Source organism: Halichoeres trimaculatus, unplaced genomic scaffold (genome assembly GCF_033239565.1).
Source record: "Halichoeres trimaculatus isolate MK-OKI-2021-1 unplaced genomic scaffold, fHalTri1.1 fHalTri1_scaffold_13, whole genome shotgun sequence".
In the NCBI taxonomy this organism is placed as follows: Eukaryota; Metazoa; Chordata; class Actinopteri; order Labriformes; family Labridae; genus Halichoeres; species Halichoeres trimaculatus.
The window spans coordinates 15,036,615-15,058,680 of NW_027437191.1; the positions used below are offsets into that span (position 1 = coordinate 15,036,615).

General features: G+C 39.1%; 1 protein-coding gene across 4 annotated transcripts in view; it reads right to left on the reverse strand.

Annotated features, from left to right (window-relative positions):
- Nucleotides 1–22,066, reverse strand: part of LOC141801688 (MAM domain-containing glycosylphosphatidylinositol anchor protein 2) — a 259,025-nt gene that overhangs the window by 108,233 nt on the left and 128,726 nt on the right. For 2 of the 4 annotated variants that reach the window (XM_074684831.1, XM_074684833.1), the window contains exons 5-7: nt 12,829–13,025; nt 9,122–9,254; nt 8,573–8,842 (exon numbers count right to left, since the gene is read on the reverse strand). In XM_074684831.1, coding sequence (XP_074540932.1) covers nt 8,573–8,842; nt 9,122–9,254; nt 12,829–13,025 — 600 coding nt within the window. Of the gene's footprint in view, nt 1–8,572; nt 8,843–9,121; nt 9,258–12,828; nt 13,026–22,066 lie in introns of all 4 variants that reach the window. The other 2 variants (XM_074684830.1, XM_074684832.1) reach the window with 1 other exon arrangement.

The window sequence follows — 22,066 nt, forward strand, 5'->3', positions numbered from 1 at the left end:
ACCTCATGGCCACAAATAAACAAAGATGAGTCATTGATATGTTAAGCATGTGTCTTTCTCATCTTCCTTAAAAGAATATCAGTCGATATGTTCAAAAAGTCTGATCAACAGACATTAGATAGATTACGAGAAAAAGCATTTGTGTGTGTGCATGCAGATAGACACTGATGTCCTTCTGGTGCCTCTTTTTCCTCCACAAACACACACATACAAACACACACACACCAATGCCTGCATGCAAACAAAGAGCAACTAAAGGTCTGCCCGTGCTCTAGCCCCGAGCCTGGCTTATCCTCTTTCAGTTTTCATTTTACCCCCACTTCAAAGCACCACATCAGTGAAAAGTTGCCAGTGGAGTAACGCTACAGTGGGATTTTTGACAATCCAGTTTTAAAGAAAAACAGAATTTTTGTACTGAAATGTTAGCAAAACTTTCATTCAAAATGAAGGAGAAAAAGCATTGAGATTCCTGGGAGAACAAAGCACAATAGTTTATCTTAATTTCCTCTTAATTTGATTTTGACTGAGTCACAAAGGCCCAGCATGAGGCATGAGATGCAGTGCGTTCAGTTCAATGTGTGTGACTACACTGCAGGTGATACATTATGTGCAGTCATGGCAGTTATCCCAAAGTTTCTGATGTGCAATTTCAGTTAGAAGGGATTGAAATTGTGCTTGATTTGCATGATAAGAGTGTCAAGAGGCAGCAGGAGAGTAAAGTAAAGAAGACCAAATCCATCCAGGGTACTACAGCCTCACCTTACCTACTTGGGCTCTATTCATGCTTTGACTGTTCACCTTTTGAAGAGGCATCTCAAGCCAGATAATGGGAGGGATAAAGAGGACTATAGAACCTTTGACAGAGGCTCTGCTTGTGTTGACCTGCCAAAGCCTCTACTTCAAGTCCATGAGTCCATGTATTGTCTAATAGCAGCTTATGTCAGAAGTTTTGGCAAGGCTGTTTAGTCTGCTTGAAGTCACAAAATACAACAAATCTAATTGTGACATTTTTATTCACTATCACAGCACCGACATCTAAAGAAAAAACTGTTTTATTACTTTTATACATTCTACATCCTCAATGTATCACAGCTGATAAAGCACTGTCACCAACACAAATACAAATGATATCTTGGTCATAATTAAAACACCATTTGCAGGCTAAAGCCAGGACTATCTCTCATAAGTAGGGATGGGTACTTTTATAGGTACCAAATTCTGTCACAGGTACTGGGTACCAATTTACATAAAACCAAAAGGTACCATGTTTAGGTACCTAAATGCATCCTTGTGACTGTGAGGGAGTGAAAGAGTAGGCTATTTTCCATGCTTGGCATGAACACAGCATTGTAAGTTTATATATTGAAGAGTAAACATGTTTAATTGAAAAAATAAAAAAATAAAAAAAATCTATTATTAAACAACTTGATATATTTTACCACATAAACACAGAAAAGTACAGAAAATTGGTACTGTTGAGTACCAGTACCAGTTGCCAGGTACCGGACATCAGTACCATATTGTTTCAAATGTGAAAGGTACCCATCCCTACTCATAAGAAGCATTTGATATTACAATTCATATGTATGCAGACAGTTTAGGCAAAACAGATACAAAGAGAAACACAAGTACTTAGGATGGTTTTACCAATGGGGCACAGTCTTAGCTGCAGCACACCCTGCTGGTGCAATGCACCTTAACGTTCAAAAGTGTGTAAGGGCCTGAACCCACCGGTATGGGATTGCCACACAAGAATACCAAAGACAATTTTGGGTCCATTATTCATGATGCTCACAGGATTAATATGACAACGAATCATTCAGCTAAAATGTGTCATCTTTTAACATTTACATCAAAAGTTAGGATTACTCATAAGCCCTGCACTTTTTCATGAGAGGGGATATCATTTTTAGTGTTAAAGATGCCTTGCTGTTAAGTACTGTTCTGACATGTCTTGTTTTCTGTATCTGACATTTTTGCTAGTAACAAAACTATTGTATGCAATCTATGTATTCACTGTAGCTATTACATCTTTTATATATTTGCCAAGAGACTGCCAGATTGGCTCAGGAATCCCAGTGGTGAAGAAATTTTCTGCATGCACATGAAATCATATTCTTGTCTTTCCTGAATGATTAAAAAAGGCTCTGTCACTACATCACAAGTCATCTAAGTCCACTACCCTTTATCCAGAGCACGTATTGTAAATCTATGGTAATTCTCTGTTTTAATTTGATGGTGACTCCTCTTAAAAACAAGATAACACAACATGGGTTGAGGTTAGAATCAAAGAGGATAAACATCACTGTGTTTCTATTTTCAAACATCCAGCATCCTCCGTGGCAATGGAAATTTCTTGCTCAAGGTGGAAATTTAGCACACCCTCGTTCCAACCCACCCATCCAGCAAACCACCCCCTTTAATATGTCGAGATGCTGTAAGCGTGTTTTCATGCAACGTGATGCTCAGTGAGGAGGCATCAGTGTGACAATATGCCTCAGACATGCTGCAAAAGCATGAACAAACAACAGAGAAAAAGCTACGAAAACAGGGTGCATCATGGTTGGGTTTTGAAAAGCCAGTTGCAGGGCAGAATGCAAATACTCTGTGGGCTACTTATGTGATCCTACTGCTTTACCATTTTTTTATAATTTAAAGAGGACACAAGCCTATGAATACATCTGGCATGTGCCACTGTCTCAATTATTTCAGTCAGTTTTTCAGGACTGCTTACGCTGGTAAACAGCAGGAAATAATTGGAATCCATTATGCGTTTCTATAAACAATGTAGCGTACTAAAGCATGGTCAAACTGCCCACTCTCATCATCTGCTGCATGTTAATCTCTAAATTGCATTGGCGTTAGTGACAGCTCATCAGACTCAGGAGAGCGATCCTGCTGCCACAGTTAGCTGTGTGACAGTACTTTGAATGTTTTTCATACTTTATCAGCGAGCCCCAGAATTAATTAAGAAAAAAAAGTAATGCTATCTCTTGACAACCATCTACCGTGAGGTCCAAATTCATTGTGACATTGACGTTTGTCTGGTCTTCGAATTACAAAGTTTTCAATGGAATCAGACCCGCAACAATATTTAATATCTTCCAGTGATCAAGCTCAATTGACCAGATATTTAAACATGTTGATTGACATGTTTGCACAGAATGATTTAAAATTAAGTCTAGGTGTCAGTTAGAGCTCATCTATAAATACCACCTCTTTCGGTTTTTGGGTGACTTTGATTTTAAAAAAGACTGAACATCTACACTAACAGGAGTGTTTATGTCTCAGTCTAAATAATTTTCCCACACTATTTATTTTTTTATTCAATGTTGTTCTGCTTTCTCACATGTTTATACATAAAGTCAACCATTTTTCCTCTTTTCAAGGACTTCCAGTACCATTGTGTAAATAAGGAGCAATAACAGACAATACATAATGAGAGATAAGAATATTCCACATCACTTCACCCATTCTGATTTCATTTTGTGCGATTTACTTCTTCAATAAATCATTGAGATGAACAGATGTAAGTTTCAGATTTTAGGTTTTAGAGGTAAAGGATCAATGATCATCTCTTAACAATGGTTAGTTATTGCCAGGACTTGACAAACTGATACATCCCTCTGCCTGTTTCATTCATTCCAGTACAAAACGTTAAAGGTTAAACGCTTATGTAAAGGGCCAGTATGTTGTTTCCTTCTTATCATAAGACCACTGGAAACTTGATACTGTTTTGTCAAAATCAAAAAATAGCAAAGTTGATGCCAAAGATAACCTGATTACACACATCTATTTAATCTGCTTCAAGGATGCCTACTATATTGTAGGGGTGAGTATTGGCAATAGATACACAATACGATATGCATCACAATACTTGGGTCACAAAACAATAGTATCAGGATTTATTACAATATTGTGAAAAAAATAATTGGATAATGTAAATCACATATTAGTCAAAATTCATAAGACAATTAAGTCAAAACTATCTGACTGAAAACAACTTTTTTTATTTTGATGCTTTTGAAATACTGAAAATCAAATGTAGTGTTACAAACATACACTCAACTTGGAAAGATAAATTTTGAGTTTGTCACTTAAACTACTGTGATGATAAACTTCTGAAGAAAAATCAATGACATTCGATCCAGTCTTTTATCCCAACAGCTTTGAACACCTGGATCATCAAATTCACCCGAAGAAACACTGGAGAGTTTTGCCCTGGTTGATGCGAGGACACTTGGTAGGTAAAGCCACAACCTGCCTTTTAGACTCAATTCTCACACCGTTTTTTTTTTAAAACACTCTATGGATTCTTTAAGGAACAGCTGTTGTATTTGGTGAACTGCTTTCTTCAGGCTGGTGTCTTCCCCACCGCCTTAAAAATGGTGATGGTGAAGCCCCTTCTGAAGAAGAATGATTTAGATCCCAATGTTTTAAATAACTACCGGCCTGTATCCAACTTACCATTTTTAAGTAAAATGTTTTACCGTTGTTGAACTGCATGAAAAGTGCCGTATAAAGTTGAAGTTGAAGTTGAAACTAATGTTTCAAAGAAATTATTTAATGAAATATGTGGTCAGTTGGTGTAACTGATAAATGTCAATTGGTGTAACCAATGTTTCTCATGAAAATCTGGTATTGTGTAAAAAAGTTACATGATTATGATTTTAGCAGTCTGCTATACTGTAAAAAACAAGTTTTAAATTATTTTTAATCAACTGACCCAAAAACAGAGAGAAGATATAGGTGTCTATGACATATTGCTGTATACACTGTAACATAAACCCATATCATCAAGTTTAGAAATTAAATATTCAAAATATACGTTAGGCTTGTATTGTTGTAAAGTGTTACAAATCATTTTTTATTATTTACAAAAACTGATATTGAGAGTTAAAATATCGATATCAACCCCAATTTATTGCTGTGTCAATATTTTTTCAAACCTCTACCATATTCCAGATTGTTTTTAGATCCTTAACATATTTTTTTAATCAATACTTTAAGGTTTTGTTAGTATCCAGGCAATAAGCAGGATACTGAATAGTGATCAGGTGGTAATGCAAATTAAATCCCTCCAGAGACATGCACGTCTACTTTGTGTTTCCTGCTCACCCTGTAGGGAATGTATGTTGCATGACCACCTGCTCACTGTACATTATTCCTCACTTAGTCTTTTAGTAGCAGCTTGCCAATGAATTAAAGCTTTGTTCTTTTCACAAAGCCCTGCAGTGCAAATCAACAGCAATGCACCCTGCATGTCATTTAGTCAAACAGAATAATACATACTGTTCTTTTTAACTTTTAAACAGTGGGGCTCTGTGCCCCGCAACCTGAAACCTCTGTGTGTGTGTGTGTGTGTGTGTGTGTGTGTGTGTGTGTGTGTGTGTGTGTGTGTGTGTGTGTTTGAACATCATATAAATATATTTAAGGAAGGTGATGAATTTGTCTGATCATATTTTGCCACCATTCCATGAGAACCATTGTGAACTCTTGATGTATGACACCTCAGCGAGAGTTTGAGATATTTATTGCAGCGATTGCCTGCTCTGAGTGCGCTCTGACTTATTTTTCTGCCGTGGGACACCTGACGCCTTCTCTTTGATGTAAGCCTCTCAGTTTATAAGTCCTCAAATATATGGGCACTTTCGTGATTCAGAGAAGGGGTTTATCTGTCAGGAGGGGCATCAGAAATGATTTGTTGATGATTTTATTTTCATCCCCAGAAGGTTATGGCTGCATAAATAAATGCTTCCAAACAGGCAACCTGATGATGGAGCTGTGGCATAATCTCTGAGATGAAAGGAGGGAACTGTGAGAAACTTTCTGAGCCAATATGCTAAACTTTGATTCAAATGTGCTGCATCTGTGAATGTGTGTGTGTGAATGTGTGTGTGTGTGTGTCGTTCTCTGGGAAGTTCAAATTCACATTTGGATCATCCCATGAATGCATGTTGTTAGCAGAGCTATAACTAATTAATGCGTCTTTCTATTCATCTGGAAGAGGTTCCTGCAGTTTCACATTCAGGGCATTAGGATCCTCTGTTATGTCACAGATGAAAGCCTAATCACATACCAGCCTTAATCCTCCAGCTTAGTAATAGCAGTCAATTCAAGAGTATGAAAGTCGATTTGCTCATGCATCATGTGGCATCTGTGGAGGTCTAATATCAAAACAGCTTTCCTCTGCAGATCCTAAAATTGCCTGTCTTTAATGCTAACCTCTGAAGTTGTGTTTCCTTTTTTTCTCTTTGTCATTTTACTGTACCACACAGGCCTGAGGAGGTGAGCACTTCACTGTTTGTGTATTAACATTCAAAGACTTCTGTCAATGATAATCTAACAAAAAGATGCACTTTTTCTTAAGTCTGGTGTCTTTAATGAGCTACAGTAAGATCAGATCCTTTTCTGTGTTGCAGCTTGGAATAAATAATCCTCTGATAATGGCCAAACAAGCAGTTAGGGTCCTCTCCCTGCTGCCATCATTAAAATGGTGTTTAACAATCTTTGAATCAGTGAATTTTAACTAATAGTTTCACACTCTTTTGCCTCCAGTGTTGTCCTTGAGTGCATTTAAGTAGCTGAAGCAGCGATAAAAGTGAGATCTAATGCTCTGAATTTTGTGTATGGCTAAACTATGAGAAAACTCATTACATTTGGAGGACATTTAGCAGAACTTTGAATACATTTTATACAAAGCTATGATCAACTTTAAATGAGCTGCTAGTTTAGCCCAGCTAGTAAAATGGTTCCACATACTGGGGCAAACTTTCTTAAGCTTTTCAGATCAATGAAGGTGAACACAAGAAAGTAATCGAAAATCTATTCAAACTTTTACCAACATCAGCAGTACTTTTCAAACAGTGTTACTGTTGAATAGGTTAGTCAATACGTAATTTTAGGAATTTTTCCCTTTGAAGGGGCTGTGAGGAGTTTCTGAGTGATCCTAAAAAAGTCACATTTCTAAATATGTATCTGATTGTAATCCAAATTTTACAATGAGACTATAGCATCAACATAGATTATTTCAGAATGCTACTGCATAGCTTCCTGATCGGCCAAGCAGAACCGGCTTAATTTACAGCATGTCTAAGGCTCTATTGCAACACAACACCAAGTTTAGTGGTGAGAAGAGAGAGCTGTGTTTTTCTCTGCTAAAAACAAATTCTTGGATTAATTTTGTAGCACTGGTGAACACAGGAGCCCAAAAGAAACAGGACAGAAGAGCAGAAGAAAGCTAAACAGGAGAGTGATACAGCCAAGCTAAAGGCTAACACAGGAGCTTAACTGTTTGTAATAATGTTCATTCCAACCCACAGTCAGCAGTTATTCTGCAGTGGTCTGTTCTAACTTGAGAGTCTATCAAGAAAATAAAGAGTGAGGTTATGTTAGCTCTACTTGATAGATGAGAGCTGGCAGGACATAACCAGGATTTACTAACATTACAAATTACAGACATGTCTTAGAGCACTGGGCTGTCAGTACCACTAATTATAAATGTCTACAAAACTATGGTACAAACCTACAACATTTGCTTGAAGCTTTGCTTGAAAAGTTTCCTGGAACTAAGAAAACTTCTTTCAGTCTGATCTCCATTTAATTCCAAAGCAAACACGTCTTGTCAAAAGTCACGTCTTCACGACATTGTGCGTGAGACTCTGGGCCAGAAGATGGTGAGGCAGTCCAATTAAAATAGATCCTCCACACAGCATCTTTAAGAGTGTCTTTGGTAAGAGATGTAGTTTCTCTAACCTAATGTCCAGTACATTTAGAAATATCTTGTGCATACACATTAACCCAGCACTGCACCCTGACCAGACTCATTGTCAAAAGTCAGTTTTCTTTACAAACTTTGGAGGATAGCTTATTCAGTATACTTCGACATAAAAGGCACAGAAGATTTGATTTTGTTCAAATGGAGGGAAGTAAAAAGATAAGGAGAAAACCAAAAGGTTCAAAGACATGCAGAACTCCAGAGAACTTTCCACTAATGATGATATAGAACAAACAGATGAAAAGGGACGTGCGATAACACTGGACCCAACACTCAACTTCATCAGGGTCGTTTGTGACAATTCCAGGACTTTCTATAACAACCCTGATCACCCTGAGCCCACTAGCAACTGTTTGTCAGAGCAAAGTCAAAATCATTCTAATTCAGGTAACTGGCATCTGTGGCTCTTCATCAACACAGTGCGATGATACAGATAAAGACCTTTACAGTTATTAAGCTAAGAATCACAGGAAATGCTTGTTTGTTTTTTCAGCTAGCATTATTTACTAGCTACATATGGACTTACTGACAAAGTTCTGGATAACTGTTAGCATCAGTGGTTTGGTGATTAATTTGTAGTTACCTTAAAGTCAGATTGATACTTTGAATATTCTCAGAAACATCCATGAGGAATAAAAAAGACAAGATTTCTTTTGTTTATTTCTAGTTAGCATCCTAGCTAGTAAGTTTGCTCGTCTGCCCAAGGCAGTAAAGTCACACAAAAGGATATACAAAAGACCAGAGCTGTAAAAAATACCCCTACACAGAATACCCTTTGTTTGTTTGTCCACTCACCTCGCACCACTATGGTGGTCGACTTCTTGGCTGGGTTTCCCACATTGTTGCTGGCCACACAGCTGTAGATACCCGCCTCATCCGAACTGATGGCCGGCAGTGTGAGTGTTCCCCCCTTCACCACGCTCCTTTGTGGGAGGCTATCGTTGCTGCTGACCCAGGTGAGCATTGGCGGAGGCTCCCCCCCTGTGGTGATGCACACCAACGACACAGTCTGTCCAGGATTCACCACAATGGGATCCTCCACCAGCAGCTTGATGGATGGGGAGGCTGCGGAGAAAACAGGGGATGGAGTCTAAGACAGATTGGCAGGAGATGAACAACTTTGGCAGCTATGACAGCTGAGAGACAGCACATCACTTGACTGGTCTATTTTTATTTTTTATTTTCTTGGCAGTTATTTTTCATTTTGTTTAATCTGACACTTTTTGCATAGTTTGCTGTCTTTCATGCAAAAAATCTACTTGGAGAGAAACAAGAAAATCACAACAAAAACAGTAATTTTATTAATACTTCTTTCAAAATAATCATACTAAAAAGGCAGATTACCTGTTTTGTTGGTGAGTGTGAAGATAACATTGCGATCAGGGATCCCACACACGTTTCTCACAGAGGCAATGCAGCTGTAGTTGGCATAGTCTTGAGGACGAAGGTTCTTTAGCTTCAAAATCTTCGTTTCCCCCTGCAGCTCAGACCAAACCAAAAACGGTATGCAAATGTGTGCAAAAACATCAGCATAATCAAGTAAAAGAAATTCAAAAACCTAGGTAGTGGAAGAGAGATGACAAAGGCCAAACAGCTCCAACAAAAGGTCAAGACCATGAATATTTATACTGTTTTAATGAAGGCAAAAATGAAAAGAAAAGGTAGCTCAGAATATTACTGTAAAAAGCGTTTAAAGACTGTTCTGCTTTCTTGAGTGTCAGCTTGCCTAATGGATTATTTTCTGTTCAACAGCCCTGCAGCGTTTTCCCTTTCAGTATGTTCAACTACAGAAATGTGGACGGACTCAGCGGGGGTCCCTTCAGAAAATGATGATGTTTGTTGGATTCAAGACGTGTCTGTCAAACTGTGAGCCCGCCCAGAAGTCAACCACAAATGAAACTTTGATCTGACTGGCTGACTAAAGCATGTGGGTGCTGTGCAGAAAAGAGGGAGGCAGCGGATTATAACTTGGATCAGCCGCGCACTGCAGCACTTCACACAACATGACAACAAGTCAGGCCCATCGCACCCTTTCATATCCAGAAATAACGTGGTAGTATCAGATTAGCCACAAGCAGAACACTCCTCTGTCTGCCTTTTCTGGTCACTTCCTTTGTTTTGAAGCAGATGTGAAGTCAGAGATTTCTGGAGTGCAAGCTCCACTCACAGCAGGAGGGGGCAGAATGGAGAGGGAAATCTATTTAGAAAATAAAAGGGGCAGAGAAAGGAATAGAAAGGACAAATACATTAAAGTGAATTGGACAGGGGGATTGATGGCTATATTGATGAAAAGACTGAGCACAAAAGTACACCAGAGCTTTTGGGAGTGAAACTTGTGACATCTGGTAAAGGGCAAAGAAACTTTGGAGGAGTGTATTGTCACCATCAGGCAGAAAAATAGATTTTTTTTTCACTTCTGTCCCATGTCTTAAATGCTGCTCTTTGGAAACAGGAAGTCAAACCAGCTGGACGGTCATAAAGAAAATGTTCTTTTTATCCATTCAAACAACCAGGCAGTTGTGACTGCACTGGGTGAAGAAAATGAGTGAAGAAGCTGCACATAAAAGCTGTTTCAAAATGTCAGAAGGGACATGGATAACAATATGTTGCCTAATGGGCTTTAAATGGATACCTCCTCAAGTTTTACACACCATGCTCAAAGAGAATATCACGCTGCAAGGAAACATCAAACCCCGCCATAAACATCAAAACGTATCGACTACTATAAAGACGTGACAATCTGACAAGAGATGAAAAATGGCTGCTTCACACCTGTGATAATTGTCCTATTCTGCAGCACTTTGAGGGGAAATTATGGAGAATAAAGAGACAGACAGCAAAAAGGACAGGGTTTCACAATAATGGCAGCTCTGGGCCTGACTTCATTGTGTGGCTCTTTTTCCATACAGACTTCAAAATGCCACCACTGCACTTCTACAGCATCAGTGGGAAATATAATACTTTTTGTAGACTAAAGAAAGGCACCCAGGAGTGAAGTAGGTTTTTTTTAAAAAAAGAGGAAGAAATACAGAGATAGATTTAATTCACAAATTTTTAGACCAGTATGGAGATCTGGCTGGACACTTATGGATTCAACTCAAACCTGCAGGCTCAATCTTTATCAGTTATGAATTTGAGACATGATTGCTTTGAATTGTTTCCAGCAATTTCAGATATCTTGTTGGGAAAAAAATGAAATCAGGAATGTAGTTGAGGAAGTCACCAGGACTTAAAGCCAGAATTTATTTGGTTCTTTACCCACACAGAGCTAATCTCTGTGCTTGGGTTGAGTTCAAAATTTCTGACCCAATTGGAGCTTTAATAGACGGAAGGATGATGAAGCCAAGGAAGGAGAAAAGAACCGTAAAGAGTAAGAAGAAATATGGGGGAAAGTGTCAAATGAGGTCCAGTTTATCTTTTTTTTTTTGCATGCAGCCACTCAGCACTTGGGCATCTTTTAACTTCCTTGTTTTCTTTCCCTTCAATTCATTTTTTTTCTTTTCCACAGATTTCCACTCTCTTTTGTCAAATTCAACATGCAAAGTGCATTCAAATCCATCAATTTAAACTCAATGATTTTCTTACAAGTGAAAGAACAATCTCAATCAGTTCTTTCTTGACTGCACAAAATCGCTTTTGCAGAACAAAAGCTTCTCAATTTTTCAGATTGAGGAGAAAATCCACTCAGTTCTGAGAAACGATTAAACGGTCTCTTTCAAAGCCAGAATGTCCCGAAAAGCATTTAACTTTGTGAAACTGGGTTAGAGAAACTAATATTGGATAAATTAGTTCAACTTCCCTGTCTCATGCCATAGCAAGATGCGGTGGAAAGTATAACACGTTAAATCAGGGTTCTATGTTGGAATATGCCACTTTTAGATGCTGTGTTGCTTTGTTTATTAGCAGCTGAGCTTTACTTGTTTCCAGTGTGAAAATGTAAGAAGTGTGTTTGTGACATGTTTTACACCTCTTCTCATTGTCAGGAGAGGCTGATGAAAAGCATCATTAGCATACCTGTGGTCTCTGCTCACAGCCATACTACGCCTACATGTACATAACGCGCTAAACTAGAACTAACAAGCATCAAACTGAACCCTTTGAATTCAGGTTTCTATGTATGTTCACAGAAACATGAGTTCAAAAAGAACAAAATATTTTCCATATTACCAGCCACATTGAAAAAACAGAGTTTTGCCAATGTCCTAAGCAGCTTCATTGCTTCTTATTTTATGAATATAACGTCAGTGGAAAACTGTAAGCCTGCATTATGGCTTTAATCTAGATGTTACAACATGTTATTTTACTGTTTAGTTTCGTTCAATGCAGAAGGCGCCCACAGCTTGAAGTTCTCCTAATTGGATGGAGAGCTGTCTCAAAAAGCTTCAGCTTATTTAGCTCAAGATGATCACATATCTTAACAATCTTTTTGAATAACTTGAGCCAAGTTACTGTAGTGAGCATCCAATCCACTTTCTATTAAGATTTAACCAGCAAAGACTACACTATTTTCCTTTCTATCTTTAGAAAAACAGTGAAGTCAGTACTAGGATCAAGTTTATAAGTGACTCCAATAAGGCCCTGACTATTAAGAACAGAGTGTGGCTTTTTCGTAGTTTTATCCAAAGCATTTAACACTGTTGATTATTTCCCAACATTATTGTGAAAAGAGTTTTCTGAAAGTCCAGTTGTTCAAAAATAAACTGAGAGGGAGAAAAAAATATGACAGTGGTGATGGTTTTATCTAGTTTTTTAAACATAAAAGTGGTGTCCCTCAAAGGTCCATGCTGGCTCTTCCTAAGCCAGGTGTCAGGGCAAAAATGTCTGAATATGATTTTATAGATTTATCTTCCTGTTAAGCTGACAGAGGGGGGATGACAGTATATATCTTTATGACAGACAGCAAAGAGAGCCAATATCAGATTTGTCAAAATTCAACTGAGGGCATCTTTGAAGCCGTCATCCATGTAAATAAAACAATACATCTTATTTTCAGCACCAGCTATTCTTTCTGATTTGATTCTTTCACCTGTTTCACCTTGCCTCTGTCTTACCTGTGTGAAGAATGGCTCATAGATCTCTACTCCCTTGTCTGAGCCTTGTGTCAGGATCTCCCTCCCACGATGCCAGCTGTATCGGACAGGCGGGTTGGAATTGGCCACACAGCGTAGAAACACAGTCCTCTCATAGTAGAACTGTTCTTTAGCTTCTCCTATACTCTGGTGCACCGTCACAATAGGGTCGTCAAGGTCTGTGAGGAGAGCACAAGCAGAGGAGGAAGATGTCAATAAACACTTTTCCATGAGTTGTTCAATTGACAAATGAGTGGAGTATTTCTTGAGTGAATTGATTACTCCAACCACATTTCATGAGAAAACAGTTACGCGTCAAATCCTCACATTTGAAATGACGACAGACGCAACCTGAAAGGAGCTACACGCCTGCAATGTGGTTAAAGTCCTGACCAAAAAGGTCAGGATTCCTGCTGCATTAAGGGAGCAGATTATCAACATGCACACAGGAGTCGATAAATGAAAGAAGGTGAGAAGCCCTCTACTTAAACTACTTAAGTCAATATGATGCAGCCCAAGGGCATATTCATTACCCAGTCAATGGAAGAGCAGCTATGTGTTCCAAGTCTTTCTCCATTTAGAGCTTCAAACATGAGCGAGGATGACAAATACTGCGCACTAAATCATGTTTGATGTCCGTCACATCAAAGAATAATGTTTGGCCAGCCTGTGCACCGATTTGGGCACTTTGTGATTTGATACATCTGTTCCTCTAGCCATTCCCAAAGAGATCTGAGGGAAGGTTTTTACCCCAACACTCGACAGTTGGTTATTTGAGAAGGCGCTTTTGGTTGATTAAATGGATTCAAAGTTAATCATCTTACCCGGCTATCGCATTAAGCCTTGGCAAATGGTGTTCATCATAACTGTGGTGTCTTTTTAGCATGCTAATACTCGCCTTTTAGATTATGTCCATTTGCACGCTCAAAGAACACGGGGAGCTAGCTGTTTCTCTTTCATCTCTATCCGAGATGCAATCAGTTTTTTACATGAGCAAAAAAGGCAATTTAAGGGAGAGCAAGAGAGGAGCTAATGCAAGTTACCCCTCACGCTAAGATTCAACCTGATAAAGGCCAACCTTTTGCATATAAAAGAGGAATGATTGAGTGCATAAATGAGTGAGTGGGTTTATCAGTGAGTGAGCAACAAGGTGGGAGACAGTTTGATTGAAAGAGCTGCCATGTGAATACGTGAGTAAGAGTTAAAGAAGCTTACAGCAAATGAATACCCAAATGTTTAACGATTATAAGTCTCCAGAGAAAAACTACACAAGCCTCAGGTATTATTAATGGATGAATTCATTGCTTTTAATTCACTGGCTGTGACCCATCCCTGGATTTGCAGAGGATCAGGTCCTAATCAAGGAGCCCATGGGCCACAGTGCAGAGAATCCAGCTTTGGTGCGCCAGCCAGGGAATGCTGATTCCTCAGTTTCATTAAAGACATGTTCTGCCCTACAGCCCCTTAATCAAAATCTAGTGGCGGTCAATACTTCATCCAGGATCCATTACAGTGTCTCAGGTAAGAGCAATTACCTTTGGGGAGGGTGGGGATAAACAGGGGAGGGGTTGACAATACTCCAGAGAAGACAGAGCGATCACACGGCCATTTTAGAGAAGCAGATTGCTCTAAGTAAATACACTGATTCATTATAGAGAGGGAGGGGAGAGTATGAATCCTACATCTTATCTGTGACTCTACACAGCTCCCCCCTCATCTGTTTCCTGCTTCTAACAGTCAATTTAGCGGCTGTGGCAGGAATGTGGAGTGATTCATTGACAGCTCTATCTACCTTGGGATACATGCGTCTCTGAATGTCAGACCTGATAGGAGGCTGGCTTTTTTTCCTCGTGGTGACAAGAGCGTGTGCATGTGTTTCTACATGTCTGTGTATTGGGTGAGGAGCAGTTTGAGCTATTAATAGGGACAAAATGATATGCAGAGAAGGAGTGGATGCTAGGAGCTCAAAGAGATAAATATGGAAATATGGATATGTACGCACTGGATTAAAATTTGATGAATTTCAAACAAAATTCCACCTCCACCATCAGTCTTTCCCCCCGTAAGGATGTTGTGAGTGTGTGTGTCATTCTGGTGCAATTAGCCTCAGAAGTCACGCTTGACTGATTGTGAAGCTTAAATCCCTGAGCCCAGAGGAAAACTGCCGTGTATGGGCCGCCTGCGCCAAAGTTGTTAGGGTTTGTAATTGCAGGTTTATGGGTTCACAGGCCAGTAAATCGGCCCATGTACAGCTAAACGCTCCGGCGCGCTAACCTTAGCATCACTCTTGCTCACTCCCACAAAGCATGACAGACCTCAAAGCTCTGGCTTTCTGTGATATTAAGACTCGTGGGCGGGGCAGCATGACATGCGGATGAGAAAATTCCAGTTGCAGCGTGTGTGAGTCAGGATAGGTCACAAAGGAAAGGAAATAAAAAAAAAAACAGGTGCAGCATGAAACAATCTCTTAAAACTCTGATGATGTTAGTGTTTAAGTCTAAACTTTACGGCCCGCCACAACATTTGTTGGACAAATAGGCACAAGTGAATGGTGTGGATAAAAGGGAAGATCAAGATTAAAGACAGTGCTTCATTATCACATCAAACCTCAGCTCTTCTCTTTCATGTCCCAAACCCCCACGCGCTACAAATAAAAAAAGAGACCTGCGTGGAATCTCACACACACACACATTACTGCTACAGACACAGGAACAGACGTCCTGATACAGACCTGCGCACACCTTTTTTTCCCCGACTGTCTCATGGGTGATAATCTAATGCAATTTTTCCCTGCTTCCTCTCGGCTTTGATGTCTTTCACTCTCTCTGCCTGATCTGTTGAAGTCACCTGGGAAGAGAACACCTATCGGGCTCCCAGGCTTTCAGCCATGAGCCAAAGAGGCCTGCGATTAATTTTGCCTAATCACAGTCCCAGCTTGATTACCAGCGGGAGCGGCTGACCTGAATGACATTAATGCAGTGTCTTTGATGACTAAAACAGGCCCTGTTATGTCCAAGATAAGCAATTTGCTTTTATTTTGTGCCAAAGGGACAGGGGTGGACAGCGGAGGAGTGTTGGGGGCACGGCTGGAGAGAAACAAGAGACAAAAGGAGGGTCAAGAGCTTCTAAAAGCTTTTAATTTGCTGCTATCCAGATGCAGGGTTAATGAGGTGATGATACTGTACAGCAGCTGTCTCTGCTTCTTGCTCCAAATGAGGTTGGCTTGCTCTCTTATACAGGATTTTTTTTTGTAAGAAATATGAGCAGAAGGCACAAGTGATTAGAAAAGTTATTACTAGCTGTGCTGCCCTGTGAAGGACCTCATCTTTTAGACTCAATTTAAAAAGTTTAAAAGCAACTCAAAAAGAGCCACCTCTACATAAAAGAAAGAGAAGAAGGTGAGTTTCTTTTGAACGCGGTCTGATCAGACTTTGTTTTGAAAAAGCATCTGTTCCACTTTGTGGTGTCGTCGCTTTTAGTGACATGCCTTGTGGTTGCTTTAAAATAAAGGGTTCAGATAAATTTTTATATGGCCCCAGAATTCATGGTTCATTGTCTGACATAACCATGCATTATAGTAATGCACAGAGAGCAGATAAAACAACATCCATTTACTACTACAGTACATCAAATTATAGCTCAGGAATCAGACATGATATGGACAGTAGCTGCGGCATGGTGGCTTTAATGCTTTTCATTTTTGGGGTCAAAAGGTTAATAAGCTATATGTGTGATAAATAACATCCATCTCATGCTGTCGCCTCTGATGGAATATGTGAATCTAGCATGTAATTTACTGTCAGAACATTTCCTTTCCCTCCATCTCTCACCCCCCTAGCAACAGTGACCTCTATCTCATGTCCACACTCCACAATAACCAGCCCCAGCCAGCTGCATCTATTTGGTGTCAGCTGTTGCTTCATACTAAAGTGTGATTGTGGTTGTGAATGGATGTGTTTGGAGGGTGGGTGAGGGCATGATGCATCTATTTCTGCAATAAGTCCACTCTGACGAAGGCGCCTGTGTAAGAGAGATATCACAGTAAACTGAAAATCATTCTCTGAGACATGAGATACGAGCGTGAGCAGCTTCATGTGCCACTGTTCTGTCTGGGGGATAAAAGGAGGGAGAGGAGAGAATCCAGGGAGAGGCAGACCCAGCCTGTGTGTGATATCTGAATGTGGAACACCAATTTTCATGATGAGGAACACATACAAAGTGAGAACACATGTCAAGCTAAAACACAAGCTCAGTGCATCACACTCACAAATGAGGGAACTGGTTGTTTTCTCAGCAAGTTGGAGAAGCTACTGGAGTCCCCCTATTTTGTGACAATCCATCAATTATTTTAAGACTTAAGGGAATCATTGCTTACCCCCAAAAGTGAGTCTGCCAAATAAGATTTTCCCCACTTGGTTTATATACTTCATAAATTAAAGCTCCTGTGAGAGGTGTTGAGCTTCTTACAAGACACACACTGACATTAAAAGAGAGTCTCCCTCATGACCTGAAAAAAAGCAAGTAAAGCTGTATACAGAATACTCAATGATCTCACCATGTCTTAACTCAAGCATGATGTAGAATATTATCAATTATATATCAAATTTTGTAGGTGAGCCATATTTCTCATTAATTCTCATTATATCTTATCGTTTTCTGTTTTCCCATTCAAACATGAGTTTACAAAGTACATTTTCATATTAGAATCTTTACAGGTTATAATAAACTAAGTTATTAAGTATTGTTATAACTATAGACTAAAGAATAGGTGGACGTAGTCTGTAGGGCTGGGACACTATGTATTTTTCCTGATTAGACTTTTTTTACAATTTCTGGGGTGCCGAATCCATTCAAATTAAAATTATTTGATAGTTCAGATTTTTGCAATTTTTAGTTTTCTTTTTTTAACACCAGACCAAGTGAAAAAGTTGAATGATGATGATGATGATGATGATGATGTCTACAAACTATATAAGGAGCCATTTTTTTATTTTTCAAAAAGAACATCAAATATGAGTCAGTTTTTATGATTTACTCAGGAGATCTGACACCTTAACTTTTTCCAACCTAGCTTATAAACAAAAGCCAAAATGAAGGATCTCGATGAGAAAAAAAAAAAAGATTTTTTGAAAATAAATAAATAGATAAAATTGTTAAACCAAATATTGCAGTACAACTTTTTTTTCTCCCACCCCTAGTAGTCTCTGTCTGTTTCTGAAACAGAATGCCGAAGTAAAAGGCTGGCACGGCCAAAATGGGAATGGGGCAGGGTTTGAGTCTTTACATTAATAGCTGTAGGGCACCTATCAGTCATGTGAGTTGAGCTGTGCTTCTGATTGGGTGAACTCAGGATCTTACTATCTTCCAAAATTGGGAGTTAGAAAAAAATCTAACCCCCTGTTCAGTGTGTACCAATAGTAAAATTGGCTTTTGAGAGACATTTTCTGCACCAGTAAATGGCAGTAAATGTTTTTTTTTCCTTTTCTTTTTGCTGCTGTAAAAATGCCTTCTTTTTTGGTTTGTTTGGTGTGGTATGTGGCTTCCAGAGCTAGCCTCAAGACACTTGAGAAGCAGCAGGTCTTAGCACTTCTGTGTTGGCTTATATTTTCAGATTATAGGTTGCTGCTTGGTTATAACAAGATGACAAGTGGGCTACATTGAACATGATTAGATTTTAATAATGCATGCTGTAATAACATGAAAATATCTTGTTATAACACCAAGAAGATTTTGTGCTAACAAATAACCTTATCACATTATAATGCAAAACAGATGGTTTTTTTTTTTCCCTTCCTGGCAGTTAAAAAAAAAAAAAAAAACTTCCTAAGTCTAGTCCTGTACATTTATAAATTTTTCTTTCAGACAAAAAATGAATAAATTAGTGGATAATTGAAAACAAAACAAAACAAAACAAACAAGAAATAATAAATCTTCTTTTTGCTAATATCTTTTGCTTTGGTAGGTTGTGAGAAGGCATCTCTATAAATTTAGGTCTAATTAATGACAGGCTAAAACTCACCACACAAACTTTTGCTGTACATAACTTCTTTCACATGTAGCATGGATGAATGTAAAATTTACATTTGGACTTAGACTTCCTTGTGGTGTTTTGAGATAACAGCAGAAGACAAGGACTGATGTTTTACAAATACATTTGGTCATTGTATCTAATTTGACACTTGCAAATTATGTCCTGTATCATATTTCTGTTGTGAAATGCTAATGAAACGCTCACTCTACATTTTAACAAACAGCCATAATTAAAAGTTTAGTTCTGGGAATAAAAGCAGTCAAAGGATGATAAGGAATTTAAACCTTGACCATGTTCTCAAGACTCAAACTAATGAGCTGCTCCTGTAATGAGCTGTATGTCACTGGTACTAAATATTTCCAAATGAAATAAAAAAAGACACTCAAAAATAATCAAAGTTTTGTTTTGGTTGCATCAGCAGAGTGTAATAATGAATATCCAGATCATTACGGCACAATAAAAACCCAGCAGGTTTATTAGGTTATGTGGCTTTGTAAATAAGAGCGCATGTCTCGGGTTGTATTCATTATGTAACTCCCCACACAGACTTTAATATTTGAAGTTTGGCAGGGAAATTTAATCAGTGGCTGAGTTGCCAGGGGTTGAAACAACACTTTTAATATACTATAAAGGGGCAGACCTTTGAGATGGGGCGGTTTTATAAAGGCTTCTCTTCTGTCTCTGCCAGGAACACAGCGAGGGGAGGTGGAAACGGTTGGACAAGTTGGTTGGTCATTGGTTTGTAAAGGGCAGCACACCACCCCTGCCATGACCGCTGTTTGGCATGGCTCTGTGGTGCAGTCTAACAAGTGCTGAATTATTCATTAAGTATCTCCACATTCCTCTGTTAACTACATTTTCTTCTCAGGGAGGTGGGACAACTAATTTATCTCTCTTCCTCTATAAAACCTCCTTTACTTGACACCCCCCACCAACAATTTTCCCCCAAATACAACACATGCTCTTCTCTCTTCTCTTTTCTCTTTCAAGCCATTATAGGATATGCATTAAGCATTAAGGTAATGGTAACTAACTCCCTCTCTAAGGCCACAGTCATCAGGCCTGGTTAAGTGTAATTACTGACAATTAAAGTAGCAATGCAGAAAGGAGTCAATGGAGCGAATGTGGACGATACGGATGCTACAGTGCAGGAAGAAGACTTGCCTGAAAGAATATAGAGGACAATAGTCTTGTTAGAAGATACTCTAATGTCTTATTAAGTGGAGCCCCCTCGAGTTACTGGCTGCTAATGTGCAAAAGGCAAAACAGATTTGGATAGCATGCAGTTTGGTGATCTAAATATGCATTTTATTTTTGCTGTAAACAAATCTCTTTAGTGCAAATATGGACTGCTGATTGCTCCTTTTACCCCCTGGAGTCATGATGCAAATAGATAGTGTTTAAGTTTAAAGAGTGGGTGATGTTTTCCTCCAGCTAGATAAAGCCATCCTGCACTAAAACGAGGTTGTTTAAACAGTATAGCTTTAAGAGCTGGAGCTGAAAACTGCAGCCTGCTTAGGACTGCTGCACCTCCATCTTCCTCAGTGACACTGCTTTTCCAATTATGCTGTCTTTGGAGGAACACTGGGTGTCTGTGGGCGTGTGTGGAAGGCCAATGTAAGAGTGTGTGTGAGTGTTTATTTGAGACTGTGTGTACATGCAGGCATGTGTGTGATAAATGGAGGGGCAGACGTCAGCAGGCTCACAGCAGAGCCTGCAACCTCTCACTTCCTCCCAGTGATGGAGATGAGGAAATAATGAGGCCCAGTTCTGCTCTGTGCATGTGTGTGTGTGTGTGTGTGTGTGTGTGTGTGTGTGTGTGTGTGTGTGTGTGTGTATGTGTGTGTGTGTATGTGTGTGTGTGTATGTGTGTGTGTGTGTTCTTGTTTGTGTGAGTGTGTGTGTTTTAGGGGCTGAGGAGTAATGAATCTCCTCTTCATCCTCTCCCTTAGACAGTGGCGTCTGCCTCAGCCCATCTTCTCTCTAATTCATCTCCCCAGAAAACAAACACAGGCCTCCGACCGCTGATCTAAACAACAGCGTCTAGAAAGCCACCATTAGAGTTGGAGGCAGAGCGTCAGTGACATGATGGAGTTCTTTTGCAGGTTTCGGCCTAATGACCTTTCCTTTTGTTTGGTCTGGTCAGAGATCAACCAACATACGTGAAAATTCCACCTGTTGTGTTGTTTGTGAAAACAACAAGATATATTTAATCATTTCTCAAGGGTCTTGCTCTTGACAGCCGGCTGAGGTTCAAGTGGCTGGTGCTTGTCTCACCACCAACAATATGCTGGTTATACAAGCATGCAAAGCCTTTACTGTTTTAAATCATAAAACTCACAATATTATTTTTCACATGTCAGATGTGTGTCACAAATCATATTTGCTGGGACAATATGCTTTTGTCCCAAATGGATTCTTTTACGATTTTCGGGGTGATGATTCAATTTAAATTGTGATTCATTGATATTTCAATTTTTTTGCAGTTTCTGGTTTGATTTTTTAACACTAGGTGAAAAAGTTGAATGATGATGATGATATTGTCTACAGGCTATAACGGGAGCCATATTGTCACCAAAATGCCCGTCACTTGTGAGTCAGTTTTTAGGATTTATTCAGGGGATCTGGCATCTCAACTGTTTTCCAACCCAGCTCATAAACAAAAACTAAAATTGATTCAAATTTGAAAAAAAAAAAAAGATATTTTGAACAAAAAATCACAATTTAAGATCCTTAAACAAAAAATCCTAATACTTCAAAAGATAATTTTCTCCCACCTCTAATATCTAAAGCAGGGATCTCAAACGTATGCCATGGAGGGCCAAGAGGCTGCAGGTTTTCCTTCCAACCAAAAACTCCACCATCTGATTTCACTGATTAGTCCCTGCTATCTGCTTGAAGGTGAGGTAATCAGTGAAATCAGCTGACAGAGTTTTTGATTGGAAAGAAAACCTGCAGCCACTTGGCCCTCCATGGCACGAGTTTGAGATAACTGATCTAAAGAGTTTTTGAAATTTGAAAAAACAAACAAACAAAAAACAAACAAACTAAAGATTACACTCTCATCATTTCTATTTACCTAAACATATGAATGCCTAATCTCAAGTGGACAATCTAGCATTGACTACTCCACAATGCAATGTTGCTGTGCTGTATTTTCTCATTTATTAAGGTAAGAACAGCACATCA